This window comes from Thunnus thynnus, chromosome 3 (assembly GCF_963924715.1).
Source record: "Thunnus thynnus chromosome 3, fThuThy2.1, whole genome shotgun sequence".
NCBI lineage: Eukaryota > Metazoa > Chordata > Actinopteri > Scombriformes > Scombridae > Thunnus > Thunnus thynnus.
In genome coordinates, this window is record NC_089519.1 from 6080772 (window position 1) to 6106585 (window position 25814).

Genomic DNA, 25814 nt, shown 5'->3' on the forward strand with positions numbered 1-25814 from the left:
GAGAAACACTCAAAACTGGTGCACCTACGATAATCCACAATCCGGTATGCCTCTTGTAGTAACAGCCATTCATCCATCCTTCTCTCTTTTGCCTGAGATGAATCATGTCCTCCTGCAAGTGTACTCAGTTCACTGAAGTTACACCTACAGCGGAAGAGTCTGTGAGCTCTCAAGTCACATACACACACACACATAAATGTCCCAGAACTCATTTGATATTTCACGTACCCTCCTTCCACATATACATATAGACTTGCACCTTGGAAAACACAGAAAACAGTATGATATAAGAAGAACTTGTGGGTCATGTTGACATTTGGATGAAAGGGACTCCAGCCAGCTGTACAACCAGAGGTGAATGAATAAATTCCACAGAGCAAGGTCAACAAGACCTACTTACCCACTTCTGCACTGAAAGCATGTAATGCATTGGACAATAGCAAACTTTGAATTTTTACATTTTACAAAAACAGACGTACATCATGTTTGCAGCAGAGTCTTCTGCAACATGGCACCTAAAAATTCTAATAAAAGATTAGCAAATTCATTTTAAGTTTTAGTTTGGATATTTAAATTAATTTCTATCTCAATCAAATCAATTCAAACTCCTAGATGATCCCAGGATTTCAGCACCATGGACAGCTCTCCACACAGCATATACTAGAACTCTGGAGCTGTCCGTGGTTCTGAAAGCTACTCTGGAGTGAGGTCAATTGTCAACTTATGCTCATATGTTATGGGTGTTTCGTGGGTATCCCAGGATCCTCGTGTCTTTATTGCAAGATGACTACTTTGCTCTGTCTCTGATCTAACTGGAACCGCATGTTGAAGCAAATATGAAATAAGTAAGACACATGCAGCACAATGAGTGGTCGTAAACAATGAGTAAAAACAAAATTGTATTCATGGTTGAATGTAGACTTTGTCCTATAGATTGATGATAATGCTGGATAACCTCTGTGGCTTACAATTGTGAATTTAGACAGAACCTGCTGTTTGTATACACTAGTGGTTCCCAAACTTTTTTAGACGACGACACTGTCTAATTTTTTTGTCATTGCAACCTGATGAAAAACCACCTGGTTTGAACAATTTCATATTATATTAGGCTACATTATATCATTATGAAGTTAATAATAATATAGGCTCATTCTCAGTCAATGGATACTGTTAAATATGTTAAATGTATTTCTTTCATTTTCCTCAATTAAAATGAGTTTATATTTAAGATGTATAAGGAAAAACAAACAAACAAAACCCAAAAAGCTGCAAAAATGTTAATGGGACATGTGAGCTGTTGATGTAGGGACAGAGAACAACCTGCAGGTCTGACTCCACTGACAGGACGTCTCTTGTCTTGTTTTATATTTACATATACCAGCGATCAGAGAGCCACACGTGTAACACCACAGTGAACGCACAGACAATGACAGATATCCATCTTCCACAAGCAGCCAAACCCTGTCTGTTAAGCTGTTAGCAGAGTAGCTTTGTCGGTTGGCTCAGATTCACTTGTCTCTGTGTTGAGAGCTGAGATGTTTCAGCATTTCTTTGCACTATTTACCGTCTCAAATCTTTGTATCGCTGCTCTGACGCTCACTTCCTTTTTTGACTGCTGAGCTCCTCCAAAGCTTTCCCGAGCCAGAAAGCGTGTTGTGTTACTATGACATCCAGCAGCAGGGAGTTGTCATGTCAGCTGCGACTACCTGCATATTAAACAGTTTTTTAATATGGTGATTTTTGATATTTTTTGCTTATTTATTCTGTTTTACTATGTTTGAAAACATTACATAAAATGGTGTTAATGTAAATGTGGTGAAACGTTTTTAAAAATGCACAATAGATGAACAGTGATATAATCTCGCAGCACCCTTGTCCCATCCTCACGGCACCCACTTTGGGAACCACTGGCATACAGCACTTACACATAGAGGTTTAAACAGGGTCCTGTGAATTTGATTTGGTTTTATTTTTCTTTCTTGCTTTGATTACTTTGTCAATAAATGTATCTATATATTTTTTTTGCATTCGTATTTACTTCTTTGTATACCAGTGGCTACTCTGGTATTTGGGAATAATTGAAAATTGTGGCATCCCACAACAAATCACTCTGTCTTTCTGAAAAGTATTATTATTTGGTAAACCCAGGTTTGAGACCCATATCAAGAAATAGACTAATGTGGAAACCGGGCTTGTGATTTTTCATTTTTTTAGGTATGAACATGTCAAGTTGCTTCACTGAAATTCATCACTGTGGATTGCATGGTATACAGTATGTTCTGCAGTCCAGGCTATTAAAAACTGGCTCTTGATGTTCTAGTTTAGAGTAATCCATGATTGCTTCAAGTTGTAAACCTGGCTAGCACCTTTTTTATGTTTAGTATAAACTAGACTGTTGACCCATGTTCTGATGTCCTTGGGGAAGTCCAGTTAGTTGATGAAATCAGCATTGACCTTCTAATCAGCCATTCCTCTACTTCATCAGTTACTTGATTAGATAACTTATTCATCACTCATGTCAGCACCTCTTCGCATCCTCTCTCTCTCTCTCACCCTCTGTATCTCTGTGCATGTCTCTTTCTTTTTTTTCCTCCTCATGAAAAATCTTTTCAGTGCAAACAGGTAGAACAGACACGTTATTTTCACAGTTGTAACACAACACACACACAAACATAATGTATTTCTATGTCTCCTTCATTGCTATGCTCTCAAATTCAAATTCGCCTTAATTGGCATGACCATAATTAAGTGCAATATTGCCACAGAAGGTTATACAAGATTTACAATTTTACTCACACACACACAAACCCACTCTTAATTTTATGTTTGGCTGACCCTTGACACCTGTAGACCCTTTTCCTTTCCTTATTTTTCCCCTAGGTCCGGTTCTTTCTGTCTTTGTTTGTTTATTTGTCTTTTTGTTTCTCTCCGTCTTTCTCTTTCTGCCTTTTCTTTCCCAAAGGTGTTCTCTTAACATAAACGATAGCATCACATCTATGTGAGAACAACAAGAGAGAGATTAAGAGTAGGAGATGGATGTCAGATGGTGACCTGAGCATCTGCATTAAGGCAGTGAAAAAGATGGCTAATCACCGGGGTCCTCACTCCCACATCACTCTTAAGCTTTGTCCCAGTTCCATACTTGCATACACAGTCTAACAGGCTTTTAACTAAGCATTGCTTTCTCACTGGAAATGTGACAAAAGTAAATATCAGCAAAGACAACCTTTTATTCTTTTTTTTTCTTATTCACCTCAGCAGTGAAATTGTACTTTCATTTTTAGAGAATGTGGCTCAGGCAGACAAGAAACACAGATGCTTACAGTATACCTATAACAATACATACTTTAAACACTTAATGTAATTTATGTAGGAATATAAATGCAAAATGTCATACTGAAAGACAGCAGTGTGTAGGGATTTTGTTACCAGACTTTAAAAAATAAATGATTTAAAAAAGTATTTGTAATTTTTAAATAATGAATGTCCCTACCTTGTTGTGCTGGTTAATTTATGATGCCTTGGTGAGACAGATATGGAGACTGCTACTATAATTAAATGATCAGTTGTCATAGTTACACAGATAAGATGAGACACACAGCAAAAATTAACATACTGAAAGTGAGGATTACATCGTTTACACTGGTTGTGTTTGGGGAACACACACTTGGAAATCAAAAGTAAAAAGTATTGCTGTATTAAATGCGGATTAATAGATAAAGGAAAGTGCTCGAAAGCAAAATGTGTTTGCCTGCAGCAAGAATCTTCATGTATAACTTAGGTTTGAAAATTAATAATTAAATGTTACACTTTTTTTTGTCCTTTTTAATAATCAGATAATGTTCAGATAACATGAGTTACTTCACTGCTCACTGAGGTATGTATTATTAAAGTGTATTATGCTAAATGACAAACACACAAGCAACTTTCTCACTGCAATTTTTTAAAATGTATTTATTGTTTTTTGGAATGATGATTTGATGGAATTTCTTAATTAATCTTAAAAAGAAAAACTCCACCAACCCCACATCAGTATAAAGTCAAGAAGCTAAACAAACAAACCAACAATAAATAAATAAATAACATGGACTCTCACAGTGATGTTGATAGGTTTTCAATGTACCATGTTTCAATGTGGTCATTTGGGTGGGTCCACAATAAAATTATGGTGTTAAACTTGTATTTGATGTTATTATAATTTTTGTTATATTAATGTATGTTGAAAGTGTATCTGGAAATTAAACAAATCTGAAAACTTTATTTACAAAACATTATACAAATGTCACATCATCATGACATACCAGTCCACAAAATTCAAATAAAATGAATAGTGGACAAAGGAGGGGAGACCACACATGAGTTATAACTAAAAATAAATGTATTGTACATAACTTAAAGATAAATGAAACTTAACACAACCAAAATCAACATAGTGGAAGCCAGAGGGGAGAGAGGGCAAATGACTGACTGCCTCCAGTTTATATGGAAGCTGAATCCTCCTGACGACCCAACTCCGCCCACCAGGCTCCTGCAGGTACAGGACTCAGAGTCTGTTCAGAGAGGGTCGTCACAGTAGCAACATAATAGCACCAAAACAAATGATCAAATTAAAGAGAGTACACAACAGTACACAAATGTATCATCACCATGTCACAGTCTACAAATAAACAAACTAATGTCACCAAATTAGCACCAAAATCATCTACCCAATGGATGCACAAGATATATGTGTATGGCTTCAACAAGGCGCGTCCCCTGGACAGTAAAGCATCATCAGTCATAATCAACATGAGTGAATACAGCATTGATTAGAGTTGATCATTCTTGACAGTAGCCACGTGAGTTTATTTACCACGACCAAGTTTGTGGCTTTGATTGTCGATAATAATCTGTGTGGCGAGGATTGGTCTTGTTGCAGTGAAAGTAGCATTGCCACAATGATTTAGACTATGAACAGGAGTCTCATCTGCACAAGATAGATGCACAGGTGGTAAGAAAATGATGACCAGTGGAGTATTTTATTTTGACCGCGAGGTTTCTGTGGTTTATCTTTATGATTTCAACACAGATTCGTGGTTCACAATGTAGTGTTATTAGGGAAAAAAATAGGGTGCATCCCCTGGACACGTCAATAGTGAATTTACTCTACTCTACACTACACTTTACTCTACACTTTAACTGTTAAACCCATTACATCATTATTCCAATAAGCACTGAAAATAATGGATCAAAAACAAATGAAATGGCACCACTGAAAAAGTACATGCTGCTTAGTTATGACAGCTTTAACAAGTTTTCTTTTATCAAATAAGTAACATAAACACCAATAGAATCACCACAAGGGGATCAGCAAATGGCAACAGCAGGATGGCACAGCGCTCAACTACTTTCGGTCGGTCATCTTTTTCAGTAAAAGGGATACATCTTTGTACCAACAGAAATAAAAATACAAACTGATCTGAAAACATTTAATGAAAAGGTGAAACACTGGCTGAAACAAAACCACTGATCTATGACCATGCACATGTACAAACACATAGAGGAACAGATACATACAGATAAACATACATGCACACTTTTATTAATTATGCATGTATGAACACGGACACATACACCTGTAAATATTATGCACATAAATACATCATTGCCATGAATAGGTAACATACACCAGTGCACACATATGTAACACATGTAAACTGATTGTGATGTGATGTTAATACTGTTATTTATTATGAGCTTTATTTAATGAATGTATCTCTGGTAATGATAGGTTCTGACTATTTTTAAGTAGCAAATATTATCAGCACAGATAAAGTCAGATCTCAACATCAAGCACATTGAATTGAATCTTTTTGTATGAAATGTGACATATATATAAAGTTTTATTATTATTAACTTAAATGATCTCATGCAAAGTGATATTCACAGACATAGATGAGCACCGTTTTAATCCCTGACAGTCTGCTGGCCTCAGTTTCAACTTCATCTCTGCTGACTTTTTTAAACGGTAGACATTTCAAAGGGACCATCCCTAACATTAGCTGCGAAGATAACAATGCAACATCACCGCGCATAACACATCCTGACAGACAGTTTCCCACTAATTAAAGCCAGCACAAGAGGCAGTTGACATAAGACAATGTCAAAGTGAAGTTTAGCAGAAAGAGAAAGCCATATAGCTTAAGTCAGAGGAAAAAAACGCAGAGATGATAGAAAAGAGACTGCTTCTTGTCATTTCACTGTTTATCTTGTCATGCGAGAGGACAAGGTGATATTCTGGTCTGACTGTGTCTGGTTTAAATAACACATTCATTAGGCTAAAAAGGAAATAGAAATAAAGTGACAAATGAGGTTCTAAAAAAAGAGGAGGAAGAGAGAAATGAAGAATGTAGTACCTTCACATGTCATGAGAACCATAATATGAGATGAGAAGAGACACTACTAAGGACCTAGTGTTGAGTTTACCTTTCTAACTCACATCATCTTCTTCCTTTTCTCCCTATTTTTCTGACCCAGCATCTTTTTTTGAGTCTTGCACAATCTCTTTCACTTTGTCCCTCTGCTTACGTCTCTTCTTACCCTATCTCTGTCTTTACCTTTTTGTTTTTGAGGTCATTAGTTGTGGTTTTTCAGGTGTTATTGTCCTCCTTTTTCAGACTCCTATTTGTCTCTGTATGAATAAATGCTTCCATTTCATCCTTTGTGCGGTGCCAGTACCCATGGCTAGTCAGAATCAGAATGACACTTTCTGCAGGTAAATAAGTGGAAAAACTGAAAAAAGACAGGTAAAAGTATTTGTAAAAACACATTCAGAAGGAGAGGAAAATAACTGGAAACGATGTCAACAAGACATCTTGTATATGCAACATTTTTTATTTTGGCAGCCATAATGTTTCCTTTTTGATAGCAATATTTGCATCACATGTCTTTAGATGATGCAAATGACACAAATACAATTTTGACATTCACAGAATTTGTGGATAAGGGATTAAAAATGATCTAACAACGTTTTCAGAAAAAGAATACAAGTATTCGCTAACATAAGCAATGAAAAGTATGTGAGTGTTTACTGAAACACAGTTTACATTTTAGCATCAGAACACTGAACACTAATACAAGTTTAGGGTCATTGTCTTGCTTTAAACACAACATGTGTGTGTAACTAAGATTCAAATAAAAATGTGTTTAATTTTGTTTTGAGTGTATAAGAGTCCTTTTTTTGCCTACATGTAATATGAATAATTTGACTTTTTTTAATTGATTTTCTCATTCGTCTATTTCTCTTTGTCATATCATAGGCAGGCTAATGAGGAGTACCAGGTCCTGGCAAACTCATGGCGTTACTCGTCTGCATTTTCAAACAAGCTCTTCTTCACAGTAGTGGACTACGATGAAGGAGCTGATGTTTTCCAACAGGTAACTAGTTATTTATTGTAATATCAATCCAAAACGTACTACAACTTGAAACTGACGTGCTTTTTTTTTTCTTACTCCATTGTTTCATTGTTTTACAGTTATATGTATTTCTTTGTCAAACGCATGTCCAAAGTGACAAAGAAATGAGGTCTTATCCGAGCCACAGTACATCAAGAGGAAGCCACTGAACGCTCGGTTTCAAATGCCCTCTGCCACAAGTGCCACATGGTTGCAGACACATTCTGCAAGGCATGAGTAAACAGGAAATGAGGTTTTTTTTTTTTTTTTGGTTAGAGAAAGAACATGTTAGTTGATTAGGTAGTCTCAGAGGATGCATGTCTTTAGATTTTTTGAAGACAGAGATCGATTCAGCCGACTGAATCAATTTGGGTAACTTGATCCACCACTGAAGGGATGAAATACATTCACACTGGGCCATGAAGTCCACGTAATACACCCTTTGTTGCAAGTTTAAGTGTTTAAAATTAATCGCTGTTTGATATACTAAAGGAAAACTTTAATTTTTTAGATTTTATGGCTGGTTTATTTTTTATGACAGGGAAGGTTTAAATTAAAAGGCTAGAAGAGCAAAAAAAAAAAATGCCAAAGATAATTGCTGTTGTGTTGGCATGGGATTAGGCTGATGTTAAATTGCTTTGCTAAATTTATAGGTCCTGACACTGCATAGTGAAACTCACTCACTCTGAGCTTCAGCAGTGGTTCAGCAAACGATCTTACAAAACGTCACAGTACACACAGAGGGACATATAGGCACACAAACATACACACAATCTGCTACCACAGAAAGACATACAAGGACAAACGGACAAAAGGCAGACAAACATATAGATACACACAAAGAAATACATGGACAGATGAACACACGCACATAAGTGTTTACATATGTCGAAGGACAACCACAGACAAAAGTCATGCAAGCAATATGCCAGCTGCATGCACAAATACATACACACAGCACATCCTGTATTTGTCTCGCGTAGGTATTGACAAGACAGAGTCTAAAAGAAATATTTAAAATGTTTTAATAATCTGTGTATAAAGAATTGAAAGAATAGGTCAGAATTGATCACTCCCTGCTCATACATTGTACAAAGCTCCAGCTTGCCATCTAATGTCTAACGTAAATATTAAGGTGTGTTCATACTTAACGAAAATGTTCTAGGCCGTGTGGTCGAAGGTGAAGGCACATCTATGCCAGTTGAAAACTCGAGTGAAAAATTTTGTTCCTTTGTGTTCCTCTGGTATGATTATGATATCAGAAATGCAGATAAGTTATCAGATAAATTAAAAACTCTTCATCTGAGGCAGCACCTGCAACCTGCAACTGCTGTCTACAAGCACTTTTAACATGAATACAGAAACAGACACAAAATATGGAAGTTAATTCCCTGTTGTCCTTTTTTATTCTGTCCTTTATACTCTCAGAACTTTAAATAGATATGCCCACTTAGAAATAGTCTAATTTTTCTTGTTCCTTTATCTTGAGTTTTTAGACTGATGTATACAGTGCAGGTAACATTAAAACATGGTCCAAGTATTCAATATTTACTTCAGAAGTATACTATTGATGATTATGATTTTGCTTGCTATATTTCTTTATTGCTTTAATTGTTACTTCTTGCTTTTTTGCTTTCTTGTGACATCTTTTTTACTTTTCCTAAAGGCTGTTTGCTTTCCATGCTTCTATACACATCTTGGCTATTGAGGTTTAAATGATAGTAACATACATGCACATCCTTTTGTACTTGTTTTCTTTTTTTTGTGCATGTGTATGCATGTATGTTTTTGTATTTGTACTCATGGGTGTACACTTAGGCTATACCTTTATACATGCGTGTATACATGTTCTTACATTGGTATGCATACGTATGCATGCAGGCATGTATCTTATACATTATTCACCTTTTACCCCTTGAAACAGGAGGCTACTCATATAATGGAGAACAATGAGCTGCATAACAGTTCTCTGCTCCACTTCTTTCTGTCCTCTCCTTCTTTTTCCCCTCCTCTCCATTTTTCTCCAGGTGTCTTAGAGATAACAGGAGAGAGTAAACCAGTTGACTTTATTGTTGTGGATAATTGTAGGGAGTCTTGGGATTTGGAGTTAAATAGGTGTGAAACATTGAGGGAGGGAGAGAGAGGGTGGAAGAGAGAGATGAAAGATGTTTTACCCATTGTCTTTATTTAGCTCTGTGTGTGTGTGTGTGTGTGTGTGTGTGTGTGTGTGTGTGTGTGTGTGTGTGTGTGTGTGTGTGTGTGTGTGTGTGTGTGTGTGTGTGTGTGTGTTGAAAGGAAAGACAGAAAACACAGCAATGCATTTGAACAGTAGAATATATTCAATTTATGCAAAATACAATTATTAGAGAAGTCCTCTCTATCCAGTTATTATCTGCAATAGCCAGAACACACCCACTTCCTGTCTTGTAATTAGATCTATACATGCACACATACACACAGAGAAGCATATGTTTGCTATACACTGATATGATAGAAATACATTACACTGATGTGGTTTCTGATATCTAATGATCTATGTGGATTTTCTTTTTGTCACCACTCCTGTGGTAAGTCCTGTCATATTGAGTATCTGCCCAATACAGAGTCCCCACACAATACTGTTTTCCTACAAAGTACAGCTGCATAGTGCAACAGTTAATCAAATTTAGATAAGATATTTTAAACAGTGGAATAGATCTCCATAATAAAATATAAGTTTTCTTTAATGGTTTCAGATAGTATTTCTAGGTTTGTTATTGTGTATCGTACTTGATAATAGATATGAGGAGTGTCAGTCCATAGCGGTTGTGTTGGTAGGTGTGGATTTTCATTTGGAAAAGTCCTTCATTGGCAGCATGAGCAGAATATTGAAGTTCAAATGCAGATTTCAGCCAACAGCATCACTTTAGATGCACTGTGCACATGAGAAATGTCACTGAAAGAGAGACAGAGTAAGCGTGTGCAGATTTGCTCTCTTGTTGCTGTCAGTAAGGATATTTTGATCAAAAATGCCGGCTGATATTTATTTGTTTGTGTTACTTTGGGCATCACTTGCTCACAAAGCTGTCTGTGTTGGGAATACTGGGAATACACCGTATCAACGTTTATGTCACAACTGTGAGAAACATTTATTTATTGTCATGTAAGCTGGCTGCTTAATTTTTAACAAGTTATGAAAATTTAAAAATGACTGTGTTAAGCAAAGAGAATGATCACATTCCTTGTGAGAAAAGACAGGATTTACTTTTTAGATTGAACCAGTTTATCAATTTGTTGACTGAAATGTAAAAAAGGATTTAAAAACAATCTACCTACATACGGACATTACACATGGCTACATAGATAGATGGAATGTTGGACAGCCAAAGCAATTATTGATATTTCTGTTTTGTTACTTGAAGGACACTTTAGCTATTCACCCTCTGACGTTTTGCTTTCATAAAAGTAGAATTTATGGCAGAGCGGATGTATTGGATCGCATTAGATTGCACAGGTGTTCCTTGTAAAGTGCTTGGTGAGTGTACTTTTTCAGATGAATTAAACAAAAAAGAAAATAGGCCTCAGAGTTGAAATTTGTATCTTTGAACAATGTGTTATTTCATTTGTTTGAGAAGTTATACATTAATTTAACATCAACCACATTTACTTTCTCTCTTTCTTTCCAGTTGAATATGAACAGCGCTCCAACCTTCATGCATTTCCCGGCCAAAGGAAAGCCAAAGAGGGCTGATACATTTGATCTGCAAAGGATTGGTTTTGCTTCAGAGCAGCTGGCTAAGTGGATTGCAGACCGTACAGATGTCCAGGTATTGTATACACATGTATTTACAAACACCCACACATGCGCATTTGCAAGAAATGTAAAAGCCCATTTGGTACATACGTCCCCAATAGAAATATATATGTAGTGGTTTGAGCTATTGAAAAGATTGAAAAGAAAAAGATTCTTTATGGAACAGTTGAACATAGAAGGAAAATTCTGTCAATTAAGAATTTAGTGTGATGTAGTGTTGCACAATAGTGCTTTCTGAAGTGTTGTTCCACACTGGTTCCACACACCAGATGCACCTTAGATGTGGTTGGAGACCCTCCCTTTCAGGCGGTCTTGGTTAGGTTAAATCTACACCGAAGTTTGATTGACTGTTTTCACACCAGTCTAAATAAACCGACGGGGAGGGGATGGGGGGTGGGGGGTGGGTGGGGGGGGTAGTGTGATCTGACCTCAATCCAACCCAACTACAAGGCGTACTCTGCAAGTTTGAGCTAAACAGCTCCCATAGCTGTATAGAGTGCTATGCATACTAGGATGCAGCTAGTTGGAGAATGAATCATGGTCCTTCCCATAGACTAGCAACAAAGTGCTTTGTCTTCCTAATATTGGGGCAGATAGGACCCTCTTCAGGATCCCTTTCCTATGTTTGCATTCTTGGTACTGCTCCAAATACATCTAACCAGTGAGTAGAGTTAACATCCTCAACTGGCTTTTAGTGATACATTTAGATTCACTTTCCTTTTTTCTGTGGGGGAAAAAAAACAACCAAAGGGAAAATGCGAAAAGTTTACCAACTCATCCACTTTTTCGGACCAGTGCAAATGTACTATAGTCCCTTAGTCTTTTCAAGGGCAGATGCAATGCTGACCATGTCATAGCCTTTCAAGCTCTAAGGAGCAGAGTGTTATGCATGCACATGGGCGTCACATGCCCCTGCTTGGAGGCACTTAAGTTGTTGGCACCTGAGAGATCAAACCTTCGACCGTCGGACTACAATTTCCTCTTCCTTGAACAACCTGTCAGCCAAGTACCAGTAGACATAGTCCAAGCATCCTGCTGACATCCTGTTGATGGATCTGGATTCAAAAGGCTGCCTTTCAGAGAAGGCGAGGGGGAGCACTTACCCTAAGTGCTAGCTGTCAGGCACTTCAATGTGACTTTATGAATAAAGAACAGAACAGAGAGGGAAAAAGAAAGGACAGATATATGATTAAAAAAATACAGAAATTAATAAATTGGTGTGATAGAGGGACTATTTAGATGTTTAGGTTTAATGACAATAAGGTTAGATGGGGATAGTGCAAGAGGTTAAACTGTTGTGCAAACAGACAGCCAGAATTTCCTGCTTTTCTTTTCTGTTCTGTTACATAAGCTTCACAAAAATAATTGTCTGATTGACTTAATGTAGTCTGGGCAACCACATTTGTTCAGGACATGTAGGGAGTGACAACATTACATTACATACGCTGTCATACCCATATTACTGCTCACTGTACTATTAAATGATTTATTGAATTACAATTAGAACATTTAAATGGATTCTAGACAGAGCTGTTTTGATTATCTTAAAACAAGCCTCATCATAAAAATTTAAATCAAACACAAAAACTGTATTTGCTTTGTATATTTACAGTGAGTAACCCATAAGATGAAGTCTAGTCTTTGTTCTACATTTTTTTCTTAATTTACATACACATATTAGGTCATAGGCCAGGCTGCAGACTCATATGTGACAGAGCTGTAGACTAAATCTCTTTTCCCCTTTACTCTGTCTGAATGTTTAAATCCAATAACACTTTGCAGCAACAGATGGCACACACATTTTGAAGGGTGATATAATAAGCGTTGGTGACACACACGTGTTCTGTGTTTTGGAACATTTTACCCTTGCATTTGTTAATAGCAAATACAACATGTTGTCAGTCTAGCCTAATGGACACACACAAACACACACACACACACACACACACGCACATACACCAATGGAGGCTGGTCCATAGAGGCAGAGGAGGTTGATCCTCCTCTATTTTTTGAGAGGCAAAAGGGAGATCAAAATATAAAAAAGAATATTTGGTTGAAATAAACCATTACAAATCTCAGTATTATTTATAAATTATTTTTTCTCTCCTCTTTGTAAAAAATCCATTACTGAAATTCTGTTTAGAATGCTTCAACAGCGACACCTGCAGGGCGGGAGGAGAAAGGGCAGTGTGTGAAGTGGTTGGGGGGGGAGGTGCAATTGGTGGAGGTGGAATGGGAGACAGGGGAGGACGGGAGCCTGCTGTCCTCTGCAGGGCGGGATCTCTTACATTTGACTTAATGTATTTCTTCTTTTTTCATGCTAATATGTGATTGGCCATGACACGTAAAGTGACGCTCCAAGGGAGGCTGTCCTCCCTTACCAATCAACCACCAGAATGCAATATTGACATGGAGTTGGTCCAATAATATTTTCCAGATTTCATCTTTAATTCTCTCCACTGTAAGGCAGAGTAGCAGCAGCAGATAGCTCCTTGCGTTAGCCAATGCAACAGCTGGCTTGTTGTAGCAGCCTGAAGGACTCTTCATACATCCAAAGAAGGACTGTTAAGGACCATTGTTAAGCTAGCGGGAGAAATTATCTGGACTGTGCAGTGCAGCAGCAGCAGGCCGCTGCCGGGGAGGCTGGAGAGAGAAGCAATCTGAGAAACAACCAGGAGAGTTAGCTTGTTTGTCATTGTTGCTAATGATATCAGACTGGTTAAGCAGCAGCCATAAAGTTCTGTTAACTAACATACAAGATGACCAACAGCTATAAATGGACATTATGACATGAATACTTCATCTCCATGAAAGAAAGAAGAAGACATCAGATAACATGAGTCAGATACAGCTTCTCTCTCTCTGTCTCTTTGGTCGCTAATTTCATCTCTGATGGTTAAATGTCTCTGTGTGGCTTTTTTGTGTTTTTTATCTGAATGCAGCAGAGATCATATAATGTGTTGTGGGTAACATTAGTTTGCTTGTTGAAGTTACAGTGAGCTGTCTGGACTCACTCATTCATTGTTTTTAATTGAGTGGTTGTTCAGTCACCTGTTTATGTTGTTGTGTGATTAGTGAATGAGTGCAGGAGGTCTGGCTGCTTGCTTCTGACAGTTTCTTTAGTTCGTTTTTAAACTGAGCCGTATATTGAGTAATAAGCTTAAAGTAACTGGAATAACAAGTGTTAACTAGTGGTGTAACAGATCGTAGTTGATCTGTGATCCGTACGGATCGCCCCCCGCGGTTCGGCAGGCATATGAACTGTGGTTTAATTGCAAAATTTAATGTCTCATTTAAGACAAAATAAACAAACTGCTCTAAGTACAAGTCATGGGCAGACAGCGTGTCGCTAACAGAGATTTTGAAGAGCAACGATCAAACCAGCCTCTAACAGTTCCAATGTGACATTTGAGTTATGTTTACCTGCTGTTTAATGAGCTGCAGCTGAGCAGCTTATTAGCATCTAGCTGCTAACTGACGTTAGCGGTGAATGTTTGTTATCATCAAGTTTTGATGATGTGGACAGAGGCTGTTTCATTCACTGTTTAAAAGAGGAAGGTTTCATGCCTCACATTGCAATAACTGAGCATTGAATATTTTATATATTTTATTTTATTTTATTTAAACATTGGACATCTTAAATGTTGTTTTCATTAAAGACCATGGGCAAAAGTCCCTTGCTGTTTCTGGCTGTAAGTGTGTTACAGAATAAATGGAAAACAAAGTTTTATTTGTCTCCTCCCCTTTTTTCGCTGATCCTAATAATGATCTGATCCGTGACTCAAATCCATGATACGATCCGAACCGTGAGTTTTGTGTTCATGTTAACACCTCTAGTGTAAACATGTCAGCTTTGTAGACTGTATTTTGTATGTGGTGCATATAGATAAGAGTGTGTAAGTCATGTATTTGATACATGCATTAATACTTTCTGATGTGAACCTACACTTTTAGATCTGTGAATGTGTTTAGTGTTCAATCTTTCTAGTATTCAGCACTGATCTGTTCCTGTATCACATTATAAGCTTTGTGCTACTTTATATATTTCTGTATACTAAGAAAATACATAGGAAACATGTGTAAATCATGTGATATGTTGTCTGTTTTTGATGAGAACATAAATTTGTTGTCACAATAGTACTATAAATTTGAATTTCACTTTGTTGTTAAAATGACACATTTGAACCACTCCATGGCTAAAATGAGCACTTCTTTGTTTAGAGACATTATGTGCTAAATGTCTTTAAAGAAGCAGCCTTTTCACCACTCAAGCAAATTGTTTTATTGGCATATAAAATTGCCCCTTGGATTTCATGAGGTGGGACAATGATATAGTTTGATGCGGTTTGTTGTAAGATTCCATGTTGGTTTTCCTCCTGTCCTCCCCAATTTTTTGAGTCACCAGCCGCCACTGACATACACACACATTCATGTCATGGCCTGGACTGTGTTTAGTAAATTTAATAAAATGCTGCAGAGCTTTTGCTAAGAGGTACAGTTTGAGGTGTGTTTTAATCATACGAATCATTTAAATAAAGGCCTGCAAATCATGCTTTTTATAACATTTTTAATTAAATTATCTTTTTCTTAAGGGACTTAGTGAACACTTCCAGGATTCAGTTTCAGGATAACGACATGACCGAGTAAACCCTTTTCATCATTGTACTTGTTTTAAAACCATCCAATGGGATGTAATTTCTTTAAGCTGTCTTTTTAAGCTATTTTTTGCAGAAGAGCATGGAAACAAATGGATGGATTATTTTAGTGACATCTGCATTTAAAACCCAAAGATAAAATGGTGCTGAATTCGCTCTTCAGCTCACAGTCGGCACATTTTGACATAAAAGAAAAGAGCTCTAATGCTGCATTGCTGTGAATAGCATTAGAAGACCGCTAAGCCATAAATTTCAATGAACAAAACCTGCAGATGAATGTCTTTCTAACTTTTCCAGTGAGGGGAAAAGTTCAGAATTTCTTTCTTATCAAATGTGCCAACAAGTGAATGGATGTCTGTTTCTGTGTTGAAGTTTTAAACCTAAAATGCTGCATTCTCACCACCCTTAATGACTTGACTCTCTACTTTGCTTCTGTCATATGTTGCCAATAAAAATTTAAACTCATAGGTTCACTTCCTACTTATGGTAAGTGGTTAACAACTTAACAACTGGTCACATAAAAAAAAAAAACACCTCACTTTTATGCTTTGACTTTGTCGTGGATTTGAGGCCTTTGTTTTCTTAACTTTGTCCCTCTTCTTGTTTCCTAGCTCAGTGCAGTGCAGTTTTGTTTTTATCGGCAGCCTGTATGTTTTTGAGAGCACTACCCATTTACTGTCCGTTCACAAACTGAGTTTTACCATTCAGTTAGACTGAGTCACTGCCGAGTCCAATCAAACCAAACGCCTTTATAGTAGAGAAAACAGACAGGAAACAGAGAGAGAGATGCAGCAAAGATCCATAGCTGGATTTGAACAAGGGGTGTTGCAGTTCATGGTCAGTGGCTTAACCCCTAAGCCACGCCGGCACTGTGAAAAGAATAGTTAATTAAAGATTACAAAACTAAACATTTTAAATAATATTAAAGTAGGTCTATGAGGATTCTCAGTCATGGGAAGACTTAATTCAAGGGCAGCTGTACTTCTTATCCAAAAGGCAAATTCGGTTCTGAAGAAGCAGTTTGGATAAGAGGCAATGAGAAGATAACAAGCGAAATGTCTTCAAGAATCTAAAGCAAGTCCAGTTGCCCTTGGCTTAACCATTATAGATATCAATAATGGTAACACAAGTCTAAAATTTGTCATAAACATATCTTTTCATACTTAAACTTGTTTTTCACTGTCTTGCTTTCTGTTTTTATTCATGCCCAATATCGATTAACATGCTCCTTAGTTCTGGGTTGTTGTGTATTTGTGTATGTGTTGAGATGTCTTTCTGTCTTTGTTTATCCCTGACACTTCAATCCAGTTATTGTATGTACTGTTTCCTAACTGTCTATTGGATCAAAAGGTGTTTCTCTACAAAAATTCAACCATACAGTACATTCAGACCATATCAAGATTATTCAACGTGATGTTTTGAAAACTTGCTCTATACAGTAGTACACAATTAAAGAATATTTTTTTCTGTTAACATCATTGTGTTGGGGATAGGTTCCAACCCTGACATACAAAGGAAGCAGAAAACTTATTCTGTTGGTTTTAACCAGGGGAAAAAAAGAATGTGTATTCACAGCATTGACCACATAAAGAAATGCCATTTCTATCATTTATACAATTCTAAAGTGAATATATACAATAATTGAAAAAAGTGTAAAAGTTTTCTTTCTTTCTCTTTCTTTCCCTCCAGATCCGTGTCTTCCGCCCTCCTAATTATTCAGGGACTATTGCTTTGGCTCTGTTAGTGTCTTTGGTTGGGGGTCTGCTGTATCTGAGAAGGAACAACCTGGAATTCATATACAACAAGACTGGATGGGCCATGGCTGCACTGGTATGACAAACACACACACACACACACACACACACACACACACACACTAGGGGAAAAGTTAAATATACACTATGCCAGAAATATCCACCCTCATAAGCCAGGGACATAAGTTAAATGAGACTGCACTGGAAACAAGCTGGAAGGACTAATCTCCTTATTAGCAAAATGTTCTGCCTATTTTAACAAAACTTATATTTTTATGTGTCATAGTGATTTGTTGAGTTGGATCAATTTCACACTGGCTCAGTTAAAATCATATTGATAATACTAGCATTTCCATGCTAATGATATTTCATTCAAATTCTCTTCTGTCTGACTCTCTCCTCCATTTCTTTCTCTCTCCTTCTATGTGTCTCTGTCACAGTGTGTAGTTTTTGCAATGACATCCGGTCAAATGTGGAATCACATCAGAGGTCCTCCTTACGCCCACAAAAACCCCCAGAATGGACAAGTGGTATGAGTCATATATTTTTTTTCCTCCTGCCTCTGTGTATATAAATTCATCTTACTGTTTTCTCTGTTCTTCATTCTATCCTTCCATGTTTGTACTTTACTGGCTACATGGCTTTCTTGCTGCCCCCTTCCATCTTTTCTTGCTTCCATCCTTTATTTTCTTTACAATTGGTATATGTGTTTTCAGGAAAATAATATTTGAAGGTTAATATGAATCTGTTTTACAGTGTGGAGAGTAAGGATGTATTAGATCCATGATAGGAACATCTGTAAAGCTGTTGGCCCCCAGTAAAGTACACTCTGGAGCATTACCACGTGCTAACAGGTCAACACTGGGACAGCGTGTGTGTGTGTGTGTGTGTGTGTGTGTGTGTGTTTAGTGGGCAGCTGGGAGCCGTCATTGTATGTTAGTATCACCCCATAGACATGTCACAGTCATATTGGACCAAGCAGAGTAAGAGAGAGGGTAGAAAAAGTGTTTCTTCCTTTCTTTCTTTTGTTCTTTCTTTCTTTCTTTCTGTCTTTCTTTCTCGCTTCATTCTTCTGCTTTTATTTATCTACCTCACCTCGTTTATTTTATGCAGTTTCTCAGTTTTCCTGTACAATTGCCACTTATTACAAGTATGTGTGCAAACACTCGGTTATGCTCACACATCATTTGCAGATATAGTTTTGCTGGTCATCATTTAAGTTTGTTCATTCAAGTGTGAAATTAAAATAAAAATATGAGAAAAACTGAGAAAATGAGGGAGAAGTGAAAGAAGATGATCGGAAGAGAGAGAGAGAGGGAGGGACATGGAAGAGAGAGAGAGAGAGGAATAGAGGGAAGGAAGAAGAAAATTTACCTAAAACATGATCATGTACCAACAGAGCTGTGTTTCCTGAGTGCCGTGTGTGCATGTAAACCTTTCCGCAGTGAGCGGGTGCATGGGGTCACAGTCACAAGTATACAGAACAGTGAGGTTGTTGAAGGAAGTCATTTCAGCTCATGCAGAGAATGAAAAGTACGGGTATTCGTAGCAAGCACTCCAAGAGAACACACGCAAAGTCAAAAGAGAAAAGAAAATCACTCATGCCCCTTTCCTTCCGCTATCCCATACTGTCCCTTTCTCTTGTTCTGTGTAAAAGGCATTCTATTTGTCAGGCTCCGTTGGCTCTCTGTCATTTTTCGGTCTGTTTGACAACAAACAGCTCACAGTCTCATCCTCTGTAGCTCTCAGTCTTTCTCTTTTCCTGTTATCTCCCCCACTCCCCACTTTTTCCCACCTCCTTCCTTGCTTCTAAACCACTTTTATTCTTGCCAGGATGAGCATCCACAGGTGACAATGACACTATTGTTGCTGATAGAAGATGATTTCCTAAGTCCTAATTGATTTTAAAAATTGATGCCAAGAGGTTTTTACTTTTTTAGTGAATGATTATACAATTAGACATACTAATACTTAATACACTCTTCAAGTAGTGTGCCACTTTCCTCTACTTTTGACATTATATACTGTGTCTGAGAGTATCCTGCTGAATATCCTGATAACTGATGTCACAACTTGCGATTATTGTGACACTCTGTTATTGGCACTTCTCAATCTCAACTCAACCTCAGGATTTTTTTCTAGACTGGTGCAGCTGTCAAGTCAAAACTATCAATACCAATTTGATATAGTGAAATCTCAGTTCATTCTGGTTTTATTAGACATTTTTATCAGTCAGTTGTTGGGATATATTTTATTTGTTGTCTTATCTTATGATTTTTTGGACATTTGGCGCAATTACCTTTTTTGTACTTTCACCAGATTTCAAATTGTATCCTTTATTTTATTATTTTGTGTCTCACCTTTCTTTCCTTCCTCTATTCATGACAAATCTTCCATTTGCCATTTATTCCATCGTGTGCTTCTCCTCTTGCTCTATCCTTTTTTCTCTCTATTCTCTGTTTAGTTTGATATGTCTCCTTGAATCAACCTGATTGAAATACAAAGTTGAGCAGGTCATTAAAGATTTATTACTGAGCATGCAGAAAACAAATTATGCCAGTTAGGGGCAGCAAGGCTGAAGCTGGCGGAGGGCCCATTGTATGCCCTTTTGAATTTGGGAAACTACTAGTTTACTCAGGCAGTTAGGGATTCATGGTTTGGGAATAAAGGAAACCCCAAAGCAGCCTCTGAAACAACTGAAAAGAGCAGCTAGTGGATCCAGTTTGAAATAATCCAGGTGAGGTCCAATGTGTCATCAAAATTTGTCACATTAATTCAGAAAATTCTGTTTTTATCTGTGTGAAAAAAAAACACTTTTAGCTTTTAGCTGCATGCTGTGTTCTTAATTAAAGATGATTAGTTATCTAAGTAACTAGCTGCAAACTGTACCTTTGTCCACCTTAGAAGTACTTTACAGAAATGCCCCGACTGATGATATTCATACTGACTGTGACTATTGATTGTCAGACTAACAAAAGCTACCAGCTGCCAACATATTATAGAACTGCACCACTTTAAACTCTTAAGGTTTTAGCTATCCCTTCAACCAGTGCACAAAGTTGTTGCATAATGCTGAAAACAACAAAAAAACATACTCCTTCTTTTATATGCTGTTTCTTGTTATTTGTATATTTGTCCTGATAGTGTAGATAGTGTAGGCAAGTGGGAGATGAAATGGAAATTTAGGCCAAAAGCTAAGTCTATCATGACATTTACTGTCTGACTCATATTATGTCATACTGTAATTAAAGAACAAAACGAGCAGTGTAGAGTTTCACCTTTTGGAAGACAATGTAGTCTTAAAAACCTTCCAGTCAAGTCACTAATCATCAGAACATCAGTACACTTGTTGATAGTGGGGGTTATGTGTCAAGACTTGTTCTCACCTGATGAGAAGGTATGATAATAGAACATGGATCCAGGCTCATTATAGTAATAGACATCATTACATCACTGTAGCCTGTTCTTGCTAGATAGCTACTTTAGCTTTTTCTCTTTAAAGAAGAAACAGCAAAGCTAACAGCCTAAACATCAGTGACTGTGTAATTTGATGACTAATATTGGCAAACATATAAAAAATACTTAACCTTTTTGTAGATTTAGTAAACCAAGAGAGATGTATTACTACTTATGTCAGATTGTTGGTATGATGCGCAGTAACCTCCCATATGCTGGTTTAAGTCAGCCCTATGACAGAAAACATGTCAACTACAGTATGTGAACTAGTTAAATTATGTGAACCTATTATGGGCTGGCTTTACTTCCTGGTAATCTCTGCTACAGGGTTAGCCTCCTATGTCTCATAGCCTGACCTTAATCATTCCTCTATACTGTAACTGCAGTAGCCTCATTGATAACCCCAGAGACATACAGTACACATTTTAGTCCATCCACTTTTTTCTTGAGCTTCCAGACCAGATTGCTACTCTTTAGACACTCAACCAGAATAGCAGCAGGGATAGCCACATTAGATCCTGTGTAAATGGCCCTCATCTCTCTCTTATTTCCTCCTTCTCCTCACACCTTTTCCACCTTCATCCTCCCTCCAATGCTCTCCGTAAATCCTTCTTTTCCTTTCTCCATCCTCCCAACAGTGAAAGGCTTAAACTGGGCAGATGATATTAAAAAGATACCCCTGTTATCTTTCCTGTTCTCCTTCCCTCCTATTTTTGTTACTTCCTCTCACCTTCCTGTCTAATCTCCCACACTCTCCTCCCTCTGTCTCTCTCTCTCTCTCTCTCTCTCTCTCCCTCTCTCTCTCTCTCTCTCTCTCTCTCCAGACAGTGTAATTCCTTTAAAATGATGAGCGAGCGAGGCCAGGTAGACTATATTGAAAGGATTTGTCAACTGACGAATAGCACGACCAAGCAGATGAAATTGTATTGAGTGTCTCACTGTGCAGCCAAGAAAATACTGCTAGCTCATTTTTGTGCAGACACACACACACACACACACACACACACACACGCACACACGTAACGGGACACAGACACAGTTGTGCTTCAACAGAAATATACACACACTAAGACAAGCACACACACATGAACCGTACCCAAGCTCATGCAGGCACCATTCAGACAAACTCACCCACTCGAAATGTTACAATCATGTACACAACAAAACTCAGTTATTCATGATGAAGTTAATTATATATCTAATTATAAACATTTAAAATATTAACATGTTGTTGACTGTTTCAGCCTGAAAGGGGGTTGGAGGGGGGGGGGTTATTTTTACACTTACAATGGGGAATACCTTTTGTGAAGCCAATGTTTCCCCCCTGGTTTTACTACAACCAAGCACTTCCTTTTTTCCACACTATTGGCTGATGACATTTCCATATTTCCAGCTGATTTCACATGATTGGTTGATGGCTTTTGGCAGCTGTTGGCAGCAGCCCTCTCTACATAACTGCTAACCTTTCACATTTTAAAGAAACACTGCTGTCACTTTTATTGGCTCTCTGCAAATAGTTGACTTTTGGCTTGCAGAGGACATCATTTTTGTACCTGGGACACTTCTCTGTGTGTGTGTGTGTGTGTGTGTGTGTGTGTGTGTGTGTGTGTGTGTGTGTGTGTGTGTGTGTGTGTGTGTGTGCATTTGATTGAGAGAGTGAATGCTTGTGTGTTTACCTGTGTGTTTTGAGCCGATATGGAGTGAATTGAACAGTGTAGTGAAGCAGTGAAATAAATTGTCCTTTAGGCTGGATATTTGTTCAGACCAGTAGACAATGACCATCAGTCTCTCTTTCTCCTCTCTCTGTTGCACTCACACCCACACACACACACACACACCCACAGCCACACACAAAGTGATTGGAACCATTGTTTTTAGCAGAAAACTTTAATTAAGAACCATATATTAAACACATACCACCTGGAGGTAGGAGAGAAAGAAAAACAAAAGGAGGAGATTGGTTTGCAAGTAAAATAGAGAGAAAAAGTAGTAGCAAAATGCAAACCATATAGAGAATGTAGTGATATAGAAATATCAAATTATACCTTCAAATAGTTTTAGACTGAAGGGATTTTGAGTTGCTCTCACAGTACTGTGTGTGTGTGTGTGTGTTTTCTTTTTGGGTTTTTTTATTTTTTTACTTTTATTCAGGAGTATGAATGCTCTTTTGCAGGAATGCCATGTACACACACACACACACACACTTTGATATTCCTGAGTACAACTTTAGCTATTGGCCACTGAGAAGGTTTAAAGGAGCAGTTGGAGGTTAACTACATGTACCTTGCTCAAGGGTACCCCAGAGTGGTAATAAGAGAGTGGCAAGTGCTGTTCCCTTATCTCCTGCCTTAGATTTATTCAGACAGTAATGGGATTGAACCAGCAATCCCTTAAGTCACAAGCTTGCATGTGTGTGTATGTGTGTGTGTGTGTGCTCTTTTTGACAGCTCTTTGCCAGCAGATAAAACCTTCCATATATTCCCAAAAATAAATAAATAAAACTTAAGGAACGGAGAAGTAACTTCATTTTACTGATTGACATGTTTTCAAATAAAGAAAACAGCTTTTAAATGGCTTTAATTGACTCTTGGGTAATTAAACGAAACTCTCCATGGATTGTGTAAACATTGAACTGCATAAACAGTTAGTAGATAATGAGATTTTAAAGCATCACCTGAATACCTAAAATAGACTACCATATTTGTTCAAATGAAGGGTTCAGTGCACCTGCCCATAGTCCCTCTACTGTTCTGGATAAATCACTTTCCACATGCTCTCAGATCTGCTTAGAAAGACATTAAATCAGTGATGTGTTGCAGTTTCTCTTTTAAATAATAAATATTTAAATTCCACTATAGCTATCAATAAAACATGATTTTATTGCTATTTTAGCCCACTTGGAATATCTTATGAATGCATCATCCAAAAACTATAAATATATCCAACCAGGGCTGGATTTTGCCCGTCCAGTCTGGGTGTGCTGCAAAAATTGTCAGGGGTGCATACTGTTACAGTCGACACGTTTTATCCTTGTTTGTGCACATTTGTTGTTTTTAACTGTCTCTTCTCTTCTTAACTACCTCTTTGTGCATCACGGCCAAGGAAAAAAACACTAGTTTTGTCAGTGTTTCAATGCATATGAGTTGATGTATCTAAATGCAATTAATGTGAACATGCTTGAAGAAAATACTACCTTCATATGTTTTGATTAAATCTGAGTTTATCTCCTCACTGCCACCCAAAATAGGACAGTAAAATCATTTACCCAATCACCCAATTTCACATTAACTTTATTATGAATTTTTGAAGAGCAAACTGAATTTACTATGACCTTTTTTCTCATGTTGTTATCCACTCACCATCTTTTTTTCCAGTATATCACAGTAACAGTCCTAAACGTTTCAGGTTGCAGGTGGGATTTAATTTTACCATTTGTCTCTCCCTTCATTATTTCTACCAACAGAAAAATCTCGTACATGGCAGTGTCTAGATGGATGCTTGTTAAATCCCGTTTTGTAAACACAGTCTTTATTATTGCTGGCGTCAGACTTTTGAAAGCGATGTGTGCATCTTGCTTTACAGAGTATTCTAGTCATGGCCAAGAGTAATACCAGCTTGAGTTAAATGGACGAGGACCCTGGATAAATACCAGCATTAGGCACAATTTCAGCACAGGCTACAACAATGTGTTTGTGTTTAAACTGTGGTCTGAATCAATACCAACCTGTTATTGGAAGGGGTGTGAGGATCTGGGGCACCACAGCCGCCCACGGCAGCACCCCTTTAGATCAGAGCCCAACTTGTCCGACTTAATGTTTTGCAACATTTTCAGCTGATTCACAACCGAGCTCTGTCGTACATACAAAAAGTACCAGTTGTTTACTTTTCAGTTTACAGATTCAGTCTCTCTCCGGGTTTTCTCTTTCATGCTGTTGCTCTCGTTTTATGTAGCGGGTATTCAGCTGACACTCTTACCCAGAGCACCTTGCAAGGTTCACTTCCTGGATCGCCTATCATTATACCCATTCCCACAGAGGCACACAGTCAAACCTATCTTTTGTTTATATAAATGAAGCATATATTTCCACCCCATCTCTCGTCCTATCCGTTACTTACTCTTTCTCCTCTCTGTTCTTTCTGCTTTGTTGACTTTTCATTTATCCCTCTTCCTGTCTGAGTGCCTCCTGACCTTTACCAAACAAAACACACACACACACACACATTCACACACGCTATCCACACGAATACATGATACGGGATGGAAAAGGATGAATATAGCTATTTGTAAAGGTTATCTGGCCTACAGCTATTAACAGCTACCACTACAATGGTTTGGTTTTGGAGAGAGAGAATAGTAAAGAAGGAGGGACAAAGTATACTCGTTGCCCACATGCGTTGAGTTATCAGTGTTGAAATAGCTTGCCATTGATGCCAACTGTTAAATTTGTATTTGTACTGTTCCTGTCCGTGTAGGTTTTCTGTGACACGTAACATATAGGATGTGCGACATTGAGGAAATCATTGATCGCCACAGAAACAGATATGTGAGACGCCTATGGTGTCTCTCTCTGTGTATAGAGTGTATGTGTGTGTATATTTAAGTGGATATTATGTGCCTGCCTTGGTCAGACACCTCATTTGCTTCAAATTCTGATAAATGGGCTGTTTCATGCATTTCTTATATGAACAAAATTTTTTAATGTCAGTGTATTCAAATGAGCG

General features: G+C 37.7%; 1 protein-coding gene across 1 annotated transcript in view; it reads left to right on the top strand.

Moving 5' to 3' along the window:
* Positions 1-25814, top strand: part of tusc3 (tumor suppressor candidate 3) — a 90157-nt gene that overhangs the window by 34781 nt on the left and 29562 nt on the right. The window contains exons 3-6 of the mRNA XM_067582445.1: positions 7299-7416; positions 11100-11240; positions 17572-17712; positions 18077-18166. Coding sequence (XP_067438546.1) covers positions 7299-7416; positions 11100-11240; positions 17572-17712; positions 18077-18166 — 490 coding nt within the window. The remainder of the gene's footprint in view (positions 1-7298; positions 7417-11099; positions 11241-17571; positions 17713-18076; positions 18167-25814) is intronic.